At 40.2% G+C, this 18,382-nt stretch overlaps 1 protein-coding gene across 1 annotated transcript in view; it reads right to left on the bottom strand.

The window, feature by feature from the left end:
- LOC136884644 (uncharacterized) overlaps window positions 1–18,382 on the bottom strand; it is a 148,329-nt gene that overhangs the window by 106,220 nt on the left and 23,727 nt on the right. Inside the window, exon 2 of the mRNA XM_068229625.1 lies at window positions 17,241–17,963. Within this exon, the coding sequence (XP_068085726.1) occupies window positions 17,241–17,963 (723 nt within the window). The remainder of the gene's footprint in view (window positions 1–17,240; window positions 17,964–18,382) is intronic.

The following is an 18,382-nucleotide window of genomic DNA, read 5'->3' as shown; positions in this document are numbered from 1 at the left end:
TCTTTTTTGCTAGTGGCTTTACGTCGCACCGACACAGATAGGTCTTACGGCGACGATAGGATAGGACAGGCCTAGGAGTTGGAAGGAAGCTGCCATGCCCATAATTAAGATACATTCCCAGCATTTGCCTGGTGTGAAAATGGGAAATCACGGAAAACCATCTTCAGGGCTGCCTACAGTGGGATTCGAACCCACTATCTCCCGAATGCAAGCTTACAGCCGCGCGCCTCTAACCGCACGACCAACTCGCCCGGTTTGCTCATTTTTATTGCTCATTATTTGAGATCGGATTTCTTGGCGGAATTTTAGCGGATTTTTAGTAGTATTTAGCGGAACTTGAAAATATAAGTTGGCAACACTGATCCTGAGAGCTATGCCGGCGGAAGCATAAGCTCCTGATAGGGCCACCCAAGCCGGACAGGTCAAAGGTGATAGGCCAGACAAAGACGGATACCCTGGTCCTCCAGGTTGGGGGTTGATCATGGGGCTAACAACCCTATATCGGAAAAACAACTCGTTACGAAACTCAAAGACAAGAATAGCCGGACTGATGATAATGGTAAACGACCCACAGGAGGAAATGGAAGATGCAAACGGAAATATGATATGTGATGATGCTTGCTTGTTGTTTTAAGGAGCCTAACATCGAAGGTCATCGGCCCAATATGATATAGCAACCTGGAGTGTACGAACCCTTAATAAACCAGGAGCCCTAAACAGTCTGAAACAAGAAATGGATAAATATAATATTGAAATAGCAGCAATTCAGGAAGTCAGATGGAAAGGAAGTGTTGTTTTTAGAAGATATACAGTTCTGCATAGTGGTGGAGCCAGAGGTACAATAGGTGGCACTGACTTCCTAGTGGATGACAGATATAAGTCAGCGGTTTTGAATTTTAAACCTGTAAATGAAAGAGTATGCACTCTAAGGATGAAGGCCCATTTTTTCAATATCACCCTTGTGTGTATGCACCTACAGAAGAGGCTAAGGAGGAAGAGAAAGATATGTTCTATGGACAATTGGAACAAGAAATAGAATGCATCCCAAGACAGCATGTAAAAGCATACTTGGAGATTTCAACGCTAAAGTGGGTAAAGAAGAAGCCTATAGGGAGACAGTTGGGAAGGAAAGTTTGCATGATGTGTCAAATGATAATGGACAGAGGCTAGTTGATTTTGCCATGGGAAACTCGATGGTGGTGAAGAGTACATGGTTTCAGAGAAAGAATATACGGAAAGCCACTTGGTGTTCACCAGATGGTGTCACCTTGAATCAAATAGACCATTTAGTAATCGATAGGAGACATGCATCTGATGTACTACAAGTTGACAGTTGTAGGGGAGCTGATTGTGATTCGGACCATTACTTGGTACGGGTAAAATACAGGCAACGTGTTGCAACTTACAGATCTGCTAAGAAAGGGAAATCTCCAAGGAGATATATGGTCTCAAAATTGAAAAATATAGAAACTGCGCAGCTATATGAATCCAGGATGGAGAAGAAATTGGAGGCTAAACAACAAAGCTGGGCAGTGGAAAACATCGAAGGAAAGTGGACTTTATTGAGGGAAGCATTGCAGGAAACTGCGGATGTAGTGCTAAGAGTGGAAGTAAAGACTGAAAGGCAAGGATGGTTTGATGATGATTGCAGAAGAGCAACTGAGGAGAGAAACGAAGCAAGGAAGAATATGTTTAGCAGGTAAACAAGAACATATGTAGAAGAATTTTGGAAGAAGAGGAAAGAGGCAGACAGAATTTGTAGGAGAAAGAAGAGAGAGGCAGAGAGGAAATGGATTACAGATTTGGAGGAACAATATGATATGCAAGAAGTACGTAAGTTCTGTGGGAAAATAAAGGACTTACAGAAAGGTTTTCAACCACATGCTGTATTCTGTAGAGATAAAGAAGGAAACATGATTGGGGAAGAGACCGAATTCTTGACCGATAGGCGGAATACTTTAGTGAACTATTGAATGTGGCTGCAGAGACGGTGAGATTGGAGGAAGAGGATGGGCAGCCTTGGCAGGATCCTAGCCTAGATTTAAAACCGGTGCCTGTACCATCTATAGAAGAAGTGAGGACGGCGATTAAGTACTTGAAGAATAATAAGGCTCCAGGAAGTGATAACATGTCAGCTGAGATGATTAAATACGGGGGTGAACAGTTGACGCAACTTGTTCACCAACTAATTGTTGAAGTTTGGGAAACGGAACAAATGCCAGAGCATTGGAGCTTAGCGATTATTTGCCCAAGTCATAAGAAAAAAGATAAAGCAAATTGCGAAAAATATAGAGGTATATCTTTGCTTAGTGTGGTTTATAAGGTCTTAGCCAAGGTTTTGTCTATGAGATTCACTCCACTGGTTGAACAGATACTAGAAGACTACCAAAGTGGCTTTCGACAGGGTAGATCAACAACAGATCACATCTTCACTGTCAGGCAAATAACGGAGAAATGCTATGAATATAACGTGGATGTGCATCAGCTGTTTGTGGATTTTCAGCAGGCTTTTGATAGTGTGAAAAGGAGGAAAATGTATCAAACAATGATGGACATGGAGTTCCCAACTAAATTGATAAGACTGCTACAAATGACCCTAACGGGTACTAAATGCATGCTTAAAATTGAAGGAAATCTTACTAAAGAGTTTGAAGTAAATCAAGGTTTGCGGCAAGGGGATGTGTTATCTACCCTGCTCTTCAATGTGGTTTTGGAGCGTGTGATGAGAAAGGTGGAGGTCAGTAATCCAGGCGGTACGCTGTTCAACCATGTAACGCAGAATCTGGCTTATGCTGAAGATGCTGATATGCTTTCTAGAAGACTGAAAGACCTAGATGAAGGACTGGATAGATTAGAAAAGGAAGGAGGAGAAATGGGCCTAAGAGTGAATAATGCCAAAACTCATTACTCGTTTGCATCTAGGAGGACCATAGTTAGGGAAGACAAGTGCATAAAATTAAATGGGATTAACTACAGGAGATGTGAAAAGTTTAAGTATTTAGGAGTGCTGGTGACAGAAGATAATGGCATGAAAGATGAAATAAAAGCGAGGATTGCTGCAGGCAATAGGGCTTACTTAGCTTTACTGAAAGTGTTTAGATCACGCAGCCTTGGTAGAAGATTAAAGTTGACAGTCTATCGAGCAGTATTACGACCAGTGGTAGCTTATGGCTCTGAAACATGGACAATGACCAAAGTGGATGAAGAACTGTTGAACAGATGGGAGAGGAAAATACTGATAATTTTTTTTAGCGCAGTGAAGGAAGGGGAATTGTGGAGAATAAGGAAAAAGAAGGAATTGGAAGAACCCTATGGACATCCGAGTATCGTAACCGAAATAAAAAGCAACAGATTAAGGTGGTTGGGACACGTGGAGAGAATGCCAGATAATAGAGCTGTCAAGATGATCTATAAAGGAAATCCAGGTGGTATAAGGCGGAGAAGATTTCTTTTCGGTTTTTTGCTACTTGTTTAACGTTCTACTAACACATCGAAGGTTTTCAGCGAAGGAAGGATGGGAAATGGCTAGGACTGAGAAGATAGCGGCCAGACCTTAATTAAAGTACAGCTTGGCGTGAAAAATAGGAAACTACAAAATAACATTTCAGGGTTACCGACGGTGGGGTTCGAACCCACTATCTCCCAAATGCAAGCTCACAGCTGCGCGACCGTAACCGCAACGCCCACTCGCTCGATTTGGTCAGTGGTATTAAAAACATTGTTTAAATAAACTTTTTAATCATGGTTATTGGTTTGCAATCCTATAACTGATCATTTGCCATACATCATTTCCAGATCATCCCGTTATTTGCGACTTCCTTCATTGGTACATAACTCTGGGCCTGGATATAATTTTGAATTTGTTTAAAGGAGATATTTCTAAGCCTTCCTCGTGGAAGTTTTCTTTCAATGAAGCCATATGCCACAGTTCTCTTTAAATTGGAATGGTGCATTGTGTGACCACATCATTCGAGATTGTAGAAAAGATTGATCTCTGTCATTGGTACATAACTCTGTGTCTGGATGCAATTTTGAATTTGTTTAAAGGAGGTATTTCTAAGCCTTCCTCATGGAAGTTTTCTTTCAATGAAGCCATATGCCATTCAAGATTGTAGAAAAGATTAATCTCTGTCATTGGTACATAACCCTGTGCCTGCATGTAATTTTGAATTTATTTAAGGGAGGTATTTCTAAGCCTTCCTCATGGAAGTTTTCTTTCAATGAAGCCATATGCCACAATTCTCTTTAAATTGGAATGGTGCATTGTGTGACCACATCATGCTAAATTGTAGGAAGGATTGATCTCTGTTGGTCCACAGTGTTTTGAGCCCTGGCGTTTGGCATCTTTATCCTCCATGTTACGTTGATCATCTTGCGATAGCACCACGTCTCTAAGGCTTCCAGACTTATTTTTCATTACTAGTGTCCCTGCTTCAGAGGTATACATTGCAACTGTCCATACAAGCGCATGTGGCATTTTCAGTCGGAGGGAAAGACTAAGTCGACTAGCACGAAGTAATCTCCTCTTTTTCATAAAAGAGCAATACGATGTTCAACTTCAGTAGTGCCTGAAATCTGATTTTTTAAAAAATAAGAGCGACAACGTGAAGGTTATATTTCATTTAGGAAAAAGTCACTACAGATGAAGAAGTTTGACTACGTTCTTACATATAGATCCTCTTAAGACGAATGTGCCTTGTTGGATATTAATTACTGTACTTCGAAAATCGCGTGTTTCTGATCAAAGCATTATTGATGGACCTTATATGCAATAGTTTTGTACGCCAAAGCCAATACAACGAAAATCGAACCTTGGAAAGTATACTGGCATTTCTAAATTTCTGTTCCGAGCACTGTAAGGTATTCAGAAATGAACAGAAACAGTAACAGAGAATGTTAAATCTAAAAACAATTTTTCATATATGGAATGCTGCAACAGTGAATGAACGTTTTCAGTCTGCGAGTGTTTACTAAATACAACCGTAATACGAAAATAGGATGATAAAATTCATGCATTTACCTCATCAAAATGTAGAAAAGGCATCTTGTTACCTTAGTTAGCAAATACAGTAGAGCCAATACGCGACACTTACGGATTTAGCCTTGTTAAAATGGGAGACAATTCGACTGTGGCGCTCCTAGTGACTTGACCTGAAAAGTCGCGCTAAATTCAAATATCAATGGAAATGCATATACGAAAATGGATAAATAAATGACGTCTAGAAAGAAAGTATTATTGAGATATTAACTTCGAAGTTGTTCAAGCAATTCTGGATAAATGAATGAAGAATTATTTATTTAAAGACTGAAATTAGACACATAAACAAGATGTGAAATGGGCTGATCTTTCATTTATGCATTACTTTTTTTGCTTTAGCATTCCTGTCTGAACTTTTACGGTTAGATTTGTCTTTTTTCTCATTATATAAGCGTAACGTCCCTTCTTTCTTGTACACCTTATCCAAATCACTTCTGTGACATTTCAAAACCCACAGATCACACCTATTCCACATGAGGCCGTGATCACAGATCACGGTATTGAAGGTTAACTGCTGCACTATACAATAAAATATGCGTATTATATTTTAAACCAGTTAAAATATGGGTCGAGCAGGTCAGAAGATTATGAAGTACTATAAAAATCTCTTTGTCACTGGAAGAATATATATACAAATACAATATTACATTTTCTTGTCACGAGGGTAGCGAAAGAAAGACAGCACATTCTTCTCTACTTCATAGTTACTGCATCCAAACACAGCACATATATTTCTCCTCATGCTGAGAGGAGATATCGAGGAATGACACACGCTACTATTTAATTATGTCAACTCACTGAAAACGCATAAATAACACCAAAAACTTCACACACAAATACACGTGCTCTTATGGCAGAATCAGTAGTTCTCAGGTCAATCCGCTAGAGAGAGCTCTAACAGCTGTCCCTCAATATCTCGCTGAGTGTCGCGTATTGTCTCTACTGTATTTGGTTTTAGTATTGGAAAGCGTGTGGGTGATTTACTGCCTTATACTTGTTTTGAATATCACCACATCTACCCAAATACGCTTAAGGAAGTGGAAAGGATGGTAAATAAACTCCATTGTCAAACAGCAGGAACAGATTAAATTAGACTTGAACTGGTGATATATGGTGGAAAGGCAGGGATGAAGTGGATTCACAGAATAATAATATTAGCATAGAATGTTAATAAAGTATCTTCTGATTGTACACATCTCTCAGCAAGGGACCAGGAAGGTTTGCAACAACTATCGAGGTATTTAATTGATCAATATATCTGGCATTTTAGAAGGGAGGGTGTGATCAATACTTGAGAGTAAGTTCGAGAAAAAGCAATATGGTTTCAGACCAGAGGGGCTGTCAGGACCACATTTTCAGTACGCACCAGGAAACTGAAAAATGCCACGAGAGGAATAGAAAGTTACGTTTATGTTTCGTAGATCTAGAGCGGACATATGGTAGGGTGCCGAGGGAAAAGGTGTTAGCCGTACCGGTACTGAGAGATTATGGGATTGAGGGTAGATTTTTTAGAGCAATCAATTGGGCTTCAGTTATAGGCCTAAGAGTTGGTCTGTTTCTTGGGGGTTAGTCTCTCATAGTCCCTTTATTCAGAATAAGTTTCTTTTCTAGCTTCCTTGCCTTTGACGACTGAATAATTTTTAAAAAGTGGAGTTGGAATAGAAGAAGTGTGTGAGGTGTTGTTCTCCAAATAGAATAAAGGTATGTGGTTTGTCTTATTACATTTAAGATTGATTAATATGTAACTTCCTTCTGAAGTTTCTTATGATTGTACCGGGTGGTACACCTCAACTCCGCACATTTAAAAGACGTGCCTTAAGGAACGCTATCTCTCATAGAAAACGTGAAACAACTAATGCATGAAGTTGGGACATTGACAAGAAGATGTCACCATTGAATTATTGAGTAATGTGTTATTTTGAAGTTGCCTAAACTGACTGTATTTATTTGTTTTGTGTTTGCTTACTTCAAGAAGTTTAAACTTTTCTCCATAGATGTCATTTCAAAAACTGAGGTAATGCACTCTGGTGCAAGGTAAAAGAATTAGTGATTTAAATAAGTTTTGTGTTCTTATGTTTTCTCAACTAAATTAATGTTCATGTATTTTGTTATTTCAAGGTTTGCAACACTTCTTTCTCATTCCGCCAGATTTTAATCTGGCCAATTATGAATTTTCTGTAATTATTTTTCAGCCAATAATAGGTTTCTTGTACCTATTGAAGTCGGCCAATAAAAGTGAGAGGGTGTGTCCGGATTTAGTCCAAAACCCTCTCGAACCGTCCCCTCGGGTATATAAGCTGAGGCTTTTCTGGCTACCTTGTCTTTTGATCGCCGTATTTCTGAGAGTGTGTTTGTTAAGACAGGAGGCGGGGCGCCTCATTCTTCGCCAGGCAGTTCAACAGCCATGGTAATGGCTACCAGTCGTATCTCTCTGTAGCTACCTCCGCAGACTTATACGAGGGGAAGGTTCTAATTTCTAACTATGTAACATCCTGTTTTCTAAAATGTAAACCTTCTTTCGGCTAATGTAAAAATTTCATAAAGTCTTTAATTAGTAAATCGGGGATAGAGAGTGCTTTACCCTCTCGAGTTCCCCTTCAATTTATCTTGAGGTGATTACGATTTTGTAACCGTTTTTCTCCTGTAAATTTCCAAGTAACTTGTTCATTCTAGTCACCTCAGTAGTTTGAGATTAGCCTCTGTATCACCGGACCGCGAGCCCAATTAGGGTTTTATACTTAATTTTCTAGGAGCGCAAGTGTACGCCTCCATTCACTTTGTGTTTGAGCCAGTAACTTAACCTGTTCTTCTTTCCACGAAGGCCCAGTAGTTTGGGTAATAGATACCCCTGTGTAAAATTGTAAATTGTAGGTTGGGCCTGGAGAGGCCAGAAATGTATAAGATTTGTGGTGTAATGTTACCTTAAGTGGGCTGTAAGAAATTGGAAGCGCCGTCTCCTTGGTTAAAGTTGGAGAGCATGTAAGCTCTTTTCTGAAATTGCTAACTTTTCTGTAACATTGAGGGGTGCCTCTGGAAGGCTGTAAAGTTTGTATCGGTTGGAACAGGGTGCTCTGTTTTGGGAGATTTCTCTCCTTGTCTATGCAAATGCTAATTGGCGATATTGTAAAGTTGGAAATGTGGGGGCTTAAAGCCTGAAACTGTTAAATTCCCTATTCTTTGGTTTTTCCAATTCTTGTATCAAGATTGTTATTGTACCTGACCTTTCCTTTCTTCACCTAGTGAAGAAGCTTGTTGTTAGGTTTGCGATTTGAAAAGAAATATAACCTTCATTTTCAAAGATTTAAGTTAATCTTTGATATAGTAGATAGACCCATTCCACCCAGAACCTTCTTTCACCTCTTTCTGCTCCACAAAAACACGGCAACAATGATAATATCCATATAATGAACACAGGAATTGTTCGTTGAAGAAACTAACCGTGATTTACATTTTTCAGCAGAACGGTTTAAAAAAGAGTTTTTCTGTAATGTATTTTTTTGTTATTTTCTATTATTTTTTCCTTTCCTTTCAGGATTTATACTGGAACGGTTGGAAGATCCTCTTCAACGTCAGACTATGCTTAAGATACAAAATTATCCTCTGATGTTTTAGGGTATAAGCAGATAATTTTAGACGCGGCAAATCCTGGTGATCCTTCTGATAAAATCCAAAGTGAATTTACTGGGTCAAGCTGTACTTCTTCCGTGCCTGTTATTAAACTCTACGTACTTCGAAGAATGTGGCAACAATATTTGAACTAATTTGGTTTACGAAGTCTGTGTGTTGCAACTTTTCTGCATCCTCTTGCAGCGGAGTTGTTCCAATTGATTTTTCTTAAATTTCTATCTTAGTTGATAGCGGGACCTGTCCTGTTCTTATCGTTCATGATGCATATCTAAAAGACTTTTGGTGAAGATTCATCTGAATTAGTTGCTTTTTATCATTATTTTGATGGGTGGCCAACCAGGCTGGAGTAATATGAAGGGATTCAAGACGATCTCAAAATTTTCAACAGATGATCTCAAATGATGTGGGAACCTCCGTGTATTTGGTCTGTTTTGATGAAACAACGAATTTTCAAGATAAAAAGGAGCTTCAGGTAATGGTCAGAGTCAGATAGTAGAGGAGAAGTACTTTAAAGACATTTGCAGACATCTATCATCAGGAAAAAATATGTACTAACTCTCCATGGAAAAATTTGCTCTGCCATTAGTAATTCAAACCTACTTGTTCACAAACTAATAATAATAATATAGCCTCAGCTACCGTGTGCAAGCATTTACAGTTTACACCATCTGGCTACTTGCTCATCAAGGTTCGACATTCCGATTTACTCTAAGCTTACTAGATGTCGCAGTAAACCGAATCTCTCCAGGGTGGCATCTATGGCTGAGTTTTTAAATGAATTTTGTCTGGTAAACACGAGATTTGTCACCAGAGATCATTTATAAGCCGACATCCTACGCCATGAAGTGTCGAATGGGCTTTATTCCAGCCTTCGAAAAATCCAAATACCTCTGCCGGGTTTGAACCTGCTGTCTTGGTATCCGGAGGCCAACACCCTACAAGAGGGAGCTACAAATTTATGATGACTGGCTCAGATGGACCAAATGTGAATAAGAAAATTCACATTTCAATGAAGATTTCATTAATGAGATCTCGCAGTTTAGTTGATAGCGGGACCTGTCCTGTTCTTATCGTTCATGATGCATATCTAAAAGACTTTTGGTGAAGATTCATCTGAATTAGTTGCTTTTTATCATTATTTTGATGGGTGGCCAACCAGGCTGGAGTAATATGAAGGGATTCAAGACGATCTCAAAATCCTTCTTGAAACATTCTCAGCCCAGGTGGCTTATACTTCGTCCCACTGCTGACAGATTGTTTTAGTTGCTTGAACAGCGGGGAGGATAATATAATTTTTTCTTAAATTCTTGCCATCAGTAAAAGATCAGACTGTGTCACAGTCTACTTCGTATAAAAAGACGGCCAAACTTTTATGTTATTCAACAATCAAAGCACAATTGCACTTCACTATATCTTCAGCAGAACCTTTTACACGCTTCACCGAAACATTCAAACGAGGTAAACCTTTAATTCATATCCTGTACCCTCAGGTACAAGATCTGTTAGGAAAACGGGATGGACGTGTTTACAAGTCTATTTCCGTTGATAACTTAGATCTAAACGTGTTACTTGATTCAAGAAATATATTGCTCTTGAATGATATTTTTGCTTTAAAATGAACTTTCACATTATCCGGAAAAATAATTTTTGGTTTTCTTGAACAGTGCTAAAGAGCATTATGTTTTCGGATGCAAATATTTGATTGAAAAAGCAATGAAAGATTGTGATTTGATTAAAGCTCTGAAGTGTTTAAACCCCTCCCTTGCGAAAGACCGACAAAGCTATCAAGATATAGTTTCAGTTGCCAAAGAACTGCCTATCCATATGAAAGAGGATGTGCTCGCTGACGAATGGAAGATGTTGCAGATGGAGACGGGGCCAGCTTTCAAAGGAAAGATTGATAGTTATTGGGATAAGAGAACTAATACAGCAAACCAAAAACAATATAAGGAATTGGCAAATTTGAGGCTGAACTGTCTCTATTACATGGGAAGAAAAATTGTATTTCTCTGTCTTCTTTCAGTATGTATGTCCAACCCTTGCCCCATTCCTCTACGGCTATGAAGTGAAATGAATCTTCATAGCGAGTTTTTACGACCGGAAGCCCTTCCTGATTTCAACCTTATCAGAGGAGTTCATGAGATGAGATGAAATGAATTATGTGATATATGAAGGGAGAGGGTGAAATTTGGCACGTAGCCTACTCCTGTCGAATACCACCAAGGGGTCTGCTCAGGGCTTTACATCTCCATCTGACGGACGAATCGCCATCAAACAGGGTCATATGCCCTCACTCTATATGTGCACTGCGGAGAGGTTTGGAATTGAATCCAGGCTTTTGGCACTCAATCTAGTGATTAGAAATTGTATACCACCATCTCCCCTACTCTGCCGACCAACAATCTGATGGTGATTTTTTTTTTTCGATAAGTGGGAGTCGAACCACCAAACCACGGTGTCAGACCGTATAGACTTCAACGCCTTAACGACCATGGCCACCAGGCGGGCTTATCCCGTCTTCTTTCAGTAAGGTAACAACATTTATTTCTTGACATAGCTTTTTATGTATAAGTTGAAAAAAAAACTTTTGCTATACTTGTGTTCCTCGAACATAAGTATTTCATTTAATAAAAAAAACTGCAATATAATCATAATTGAATAAATTAACAGACTATCCACGACCATAAACAAATGAAACCTAGCGTAAAACATCAAATGAAATAGATACTATTCTTTATCATTTGGTAATTTGTGTGTGTATACTTGTACTTACAAATTCATTTTTTTTTTCTGGTCTCCGCCGGCCTTTTATTGGTTGCGGATTACTATATATGTATTATTTGTCACCATTTTCGATGCGGAAACATACGAACACCAAACATTTGACCATGTTGATTTGGCAACCTCGTCTCTTTTGCTGAAATTTTAGTCACTTTTTCCTCTTTTTATGGAGTGGTCTACTACTCCTAGCCCTGCAGTGAGAATTGATGATGATGATGATGATGATGGTGGTGGTGGTGGTGGTGATGATGCTTATCGTTTAAAGGAGCCAAACATCTAGGTCATACGCCCGCAGTGAGAATTGATGGTAGAATGAGTTCTTGGTTCAAGGTACTTACGGGGGTTAGACAAGGCTGAAATCTTTCACCTTTGCTGTTCATTGTGTACATGGATCATCTACTAAAAGGTGCAAAGTGGCAGGAAGGAAGTCAGTTGGTGGAAATGTAGTAAGCAGTTTAGCCCATGCCGACGACATGATTTTAGTGGCAGGCTCTAACTTTGCTGTACGGGAGTGAAAGCTGGGTGGACTCAGGCTACCTTATTCATAATATAGATGTAACAGAAATGAAAGTAGCGAGAAATGATCACTAGAACAAGCAAGTGAGAACAATGACATGTGGGTACTCGGAATGAGAAGATAAAGGCAAAGTTAGGAATGAACACGATTGATGAAGTGGTGTGCGAAAACTGGCTTCAGTGATGGAGTCTTGTTAGGGGATTGGAAGAGGATAGGTTACCTAGGAGAATAATGGACTCGGTCAAGGAGAGTAAGAGAAGCAGAGGGAGACGAGGCGATGAAGTTTAGACTCGTTAGAAGTGTGGAACTAAACGAGACCTCAGATCTTATTACAAATAGAGGTTTGTGGAGGTGTTTAGTAAATTCACAGATGCTTGCAGACTGAACGCTGAAAGGCACAACAGTCTATAATAATAATAATAATAATAATAATAATAATAATACGCGTACGACAGGAACAAACTCACAGAACAGGATTTCCTCAAAAACAATTGCAGGAATTTCTACAAGACGTTCAGTGAGAGTCTATCCAGTTATCAATATCCAAACATATGTATCCATAGATCAGATGGCATACTAGAAACAAACACCAAAGAAAACTGCAAGATCTTAGCAATTTGCTTTACGTCGCACCAACACAGATAGGTCTTATGGTGACGATGGGATAGGAATGGGCCAGGAGTGGGAAGGAAGTGGTCGTGGCCTTAATTAAGGTACAGCCACAGCATTTTCCTGGTAAAATGAAATGGCGTATGGCTTTTAGTGCCGGGAGTGTCCGAGGACAAGTTCGGCTCGCCAGGTGCAGGTCTTTTGATTTGACGTCCGTAGGCGACCTGCGCGTCGTGATGAGGATGAAATGATGATGAAGACGACAAATACACCCAGCCCCCGTGCCAGCGAAATTAGCCAATTAAGGTTAAAATTCCCGACCCTGCCGGGAATCGAACCCGGGACCCCAGTGGCCAAAGGCCAGCACGCTAACCATTTAGCCATGGAGCCGGACTATTTGCCTGGTGTGAAAATGGGAAACCACGGAAACGTATCTTCAGGGCTGCCGAGAGTGGAGTTCGAACCCATTATCTCCCGAATGCAAGCTCACAGCTGCGCGGCCCTAACCACCCGGCCACTTGCTCGGTAAGATCTTAGCAAATTACTTCCAATATCTACTCAATCGTGACCCACCAAAGGAGAAATTGCACTTTGAAAAGTCCAGATTCACATCCACCGACGCTGGAAGAAACAGCGGAGATCAATCGATCTACGGGAGAAGATGACATAGAGATAAACCAGAGTAGAAGAGCTCATCAGAAGACGCACTCCTAATAGAAATCTGGGAAAAAGAAGCGATCTCGCAGGACTGGATGTACGCGTTGATTCATCCATTGCATAAAAAATGTGAAAAAATAGATACGAATAACTACAGAGGTCTATCCCTACTACCCGTTGCTTACAAAGTTATGTCTTAAGGCCCTCCTAAACCGACTAGAGAAACAAACAGATCGTTTGATTGGCCAATATCAAGCTGGTTTTAGGAAAGGACGTTCGTGTGCTGAACAGATATGGAATCTGAAGATGATTCTGAAGATCCATAGCCACCTTCGTGGACCTGAAGAAAGCGTATGACTCTGTGGACAAACAGACCTTGTTCGACACGCTAGAACTTCGAGGGGATATAAAGACCAGATAACTGATTCGTCAGACCCTCACAAACACAAAATCTAAGGTGAAAAATTTTGGGGGGAATTTCCTGACCTTTTGAAGTACACACGATTGTTCGGCAAGGAGGTGGACTTTCTCCTCTTCAACTTGGTTTTTGATGAAGTCATCAGAGAGCAGGAAAAGGGTATCACAGGCATAAATATCGGGACTGCTGGGAACAAAATCGGAGTGAAATGCCTGGCTTTCACACATGACCTAGCGATCATCACTAAGTATGCTATCCAGACATTACACAGAATAGCATCACAGGCAAGGCCTTCAGATATCATTCGAGAAAACCACATACATACATGCAGAATTGTCTTCAGAGGTGAAATAAAGATAAAACTGAAATGGCGTATGGAACAATCTCACAGATATCCTTTTTGTATTCCTTGAAAAAATAATTCTTATTTCGACATTAGACAATTTGTCCGAAGGGCCTCAAAACTTCAGAAGGCATTTCTACCAACATGGGATCACTACAATAAACGTGTAATGTCGCGCAATGCTAAATTGGAACATTACAGAACAGTTGTCCTACCGGAAGCTCTATATGCGTCAGAAACCTTAACTTTAGGAGGACATTCTAAAATTACAGATATTGAAAAACAAGAACGCAAAATTCTTAGGAAAATGTTTCCGCTCTACACAAGAAAATGGAATTTGGATCAAACGGCGAACTGCAGACCTCTATGGTCACACAAATAGTTTCATGGATACTGTACGGAGGAGATATTGGAGGTTCTTGGACACAACCTCATAAGAAGGTTATTCACTTTAATAAATTACCAAAATAGGAGAATAAATTGGTTGGAGGAAACAAGAGGGGACCTGCATGAATTGAACATCAGGGAAGACATTATGAATAATCGCCATGTCTTCAGGGCCTCAGTAAATAAACACACATTTATGGTGGAAACTGGCAGTAGGACTGGTACGAAGCGGTCAGAAGAACGGAAGAGGCAACACAGTGAGTTCATGAAAAGGTTTTGGAAGAATAGGAAGGCGAAAGTCATCAAGCCAGTTAACAAGTTCCAACGCGCATTATGAATGAGCATAAAATAATAATAATAATAATAATAATAATAATAATAATAATAATAATAATAATAATAATAATTTTATGGCCTCAGATAACGTGTGCAAGAAATTATGACTTTATGTCATATAAGCTGCCTGCGTGTCAATTTCGACGTTCCTTTTAACTCTAATAGTTGGTGGAGAGACGGAGTTTTGTAGGGCGATATTTGGCTCAGTTTTAATTCATTTTCTTGAGTAGAGTCCAGTTTTGTCACCAGAGGTTTTTACATGCTGACATCGCACGACATGGAAATGCTGAACGAACCTTTCCCCGCCTTTCAAATGTCCGACCATCCCTGCCGAGTTTGACCCCGCGATCTTGAGATACTCTAGCATTAATTCACAGAGGGAGCTAACAATTTGGATTACAACAAACAAATAGCCGCCGGCCCCGTGGTCTTCTCTTCTCTATTCGTACGAATCGGAAAGAGAAAAGGAAGAGGTCCCACACTCTGAAGGATGAAGGTATCGGGAAAAGAAAGGGGAGTACCCCGAAGAGCGTGACAATGACAGACTCGCTAGATCTCGCAAACCTGATACAGCCGCGGTCGGAAGAGATCAAGAGTTAGCCCAGGGAAGTCGAATGGGAAAAGTGAAAGTAAGGAGCCTGACACAAAGTAAGTGGAAGCAATGGCAGACTCAACTAGGGAACCGCGGTCACCAATCCATGGTCCCAAGCTGTGAACCCCTGGTCGCAGGGGATACCGTGGATGTATTCTACCACCCCCACCCACAAGCGGTGCCAGGTCAGGGATTTTTACTTGAGTCTGAGGGCTGATTCGAGGTCCACTCAGCCTAAGTAATTTTCAATTGGGGAGCTATCTTACGGTGAGACGGCGTTCCCGGTCTAGAAAACCAAGAATAACGGCCGAGAGAAGTCATCGCGCTGACCACGCGTCACTTCGTAATCTGCAGGCCTTCGGATTGAGCAGCGGTTGCTTGGTAGGCCAGGACGTGTTAGGTCTGTAGCACCGCGAGGTGTTATAACCTAATAAGCTGGTCTCCCCTCAGTGTCTGGTGAACCGAAAGTAGGGGAAGAAAGTATTCTAATATATTCTCACTGACCATTCACTCTTGAAACTAGATAATGATAATAATTAATGAAAATCTATAACCTGTTTTCCAGTCAATGACCGGGTCAGGGATGGAATGAATGAAGTCCCCGTCTTGCGGCGAGGATAGGAATTGTGCCAGCTGCCGGGACCTGTCGCACTCCTCTGGGGCAATGATTAATGACTGATAGATGAAATGAAATGATAGTGGAGAGTGTTGCTGGAATGAAAGATGACAGGAAAAACCGAAGTACCCGGAGAAAAACCTGCCCCGCCTCCGCTTTGTCCGGCACACATCTCACATGGAGTGACCGCGATTTGAACCAAGGAACCCAGCGGTGAGAGGCCGACGCGCTGCCGCCTGAGCCACGGAAGCTGGATGATGATGATGATGATGATAATAATAATAATAATAATAATAATAATAATAATAATAATAATAATAATATAATACGTTTGTAAATATCTAAAGAAGTCCAACATCCACGAAGTTCAGACGTTATGACAGGTTAACATTTCGGACCATGATTCAAAATGTGGAAAGGTTTCAAGTCAAAAGAACTACAAAGACGGGAAGAGCCTGGAGGGATGAACAGAAGAAACATCATATGAAGGAGTACTGGAGGAAGAAAAAACTTCAATCAAAGAAAAAATGGCATTGTAACGTGATCCTAAGAGGTCAATTCGCAAATTATTATTATTATTTAAATATATGTGTATGATTAGTCCTTAGCCCGAAGGCTAGTTGGATCCTCAATAGCTCCACCATTAGCTGTCATAGATGGCCTAGGCATCACTGAAGAGTCTTACTAGGGAAATGAAGAGTGAGGTAGTTTCCCGTTGCTTTCCTCACTGAGCCAGCAGTTGTCATTACATATCAGTCTGCCAAGCCCACTGAAATGCACGCACCAACCGATGCTTAGGAGCAACATTTTCACACCATTCATAGGAGGGACTAGCTGCATAAGGATTGGCATTACTAACATCACTCATACCTCTGTCACTTTCATATTGTCAAAGCCAAGGGTAAGACTGAGACAGATCTATGAAAGTAACAAAATTACTCTAGCCCGTACCAGAAGACATAGTGCACTGTAAACACTCGGTCTCTCCAGCAAAAGCACATAATAATAATAATAATAATAATAATAATAATAATAATAATAATAATAATAATAATAATAATAATAATAATACAGTAATAATAATAATAGTAATAATAATAATAATAAAAATTGTATGTGCCAGTAAATCTACCGACACTAATCTGACGTATTTGAGCACCTTCAAATACCACCGGACTGAGCCAGGATCGAACCTGTCAAGTTGGGGTAATAATAATAATAATAATAATAATAATAATAATAATAATAATAATAATAATAATAATAATACTTGCACTTTATAACTAGTCAAGTACAGATAAAGCAAGTAGGGTACTCACATTTAGCGATCCTCTTCTTAGCTTCACGAATCTTAGCTGCAGTGGAAAGATCTACGAAGCGCTCTGGGAGTGCCGTCGTGGGTGGGGTAGGAGTGGTAGTCGTGGTCGTAGCCGGCTTGTAGAGCACAGGACGATACAGGTAGACAGGCTGACCTCGGTGGTGGTTGGTCGTGTTATTGGGTTTACGAATGTATCTGCGAATATAGATAGTCCTGTTGCCGTCTGTCAGTCTAAAGTTGAGAGTCTTCCACACCGGTAGAGGAGGAGATGGCCTTCTAATTTTGTCCTCATTACCCTTCATGTTGGAACGTCTCTTTTCACTGTCCTCGGCAGGAAGACGATAATCTTCTAAATAACGATTGCGAGTAGAATTACGTACCATCCTATTTCCTCCCCGGGAGAAAATATCCGACAATCCTTTAAGAAATGTAGAGTTTCTTCTTCTGCTCTCCGACATTTCCAAATCATCATCATCTTCATCGTCTTCCTCTTCCTCTTCATCTTCGTAGTTCGTGTTGTAGTCCCTATACTTGCCAATATTGTGTTGTAGTAAATGATGACCGTGTGTATCTGCTATGTCTTGGAACTGAGGCACCATCACATTCTTGTAATAAGAACTAGTTCCTTCTCGATATCTTACATGTTCTGGAGGAGCTGTTCTCCACAGTTTTTCAGGAACAATGTAGTGCCCTCTATGATCGTGAATTCTGTCATTCTTAACTTCTGCCAACAACACGGTGTTAATAAACAGAATATTGTACACTCCCTGTATAATCTGCTGAAAACTTACCATTATCAAAGAAATGTTAATGTTCCAAGAAACAATAAAGACTTCAGCGTTAATAATATTGGCCGGTAATGCATGCTGAGGTATACATTTATTACATAACGCGCAAACTTTCCGCAGTTTTCGGAAGATAAGTCTATTACTTGTTACGTTTTATGTATTAGATAGGTCATACATGCTTCCTCCTTTCTAACTTGGAGATGTTCCTGGATTTTGAACTTGTTCACACATAGTTTTCCATTTTAAATCAACAAACTAGTTTACACGATACTGTGTAAGCGACTACGAAGACGGCGACTTCCATTAAGCACTGCGACAACTATCCACTCTCACAGCAGTGACCAGAAGGCCAAGT

Source organism: Anabrus simplex, chromosome 1 (assembly GCF_040414725.1).
Source record: "Anabrus simplex isolate iqAnaSimp1 chromosome 1, ASM4041472v1, whole genome shotgun sequence".
Lineage (NCBI taxonomy): Eukaryota > Metazoa > Arthropoda > Insecta > Orthoptera > Tettigoniidae > Anabrus > Anabrus simplex.
The sequence above is the reverse complement of the archived record's forward strand: the minus strand, read 5'-3'. Positions and strand labels throughout refer to the sequence as shown.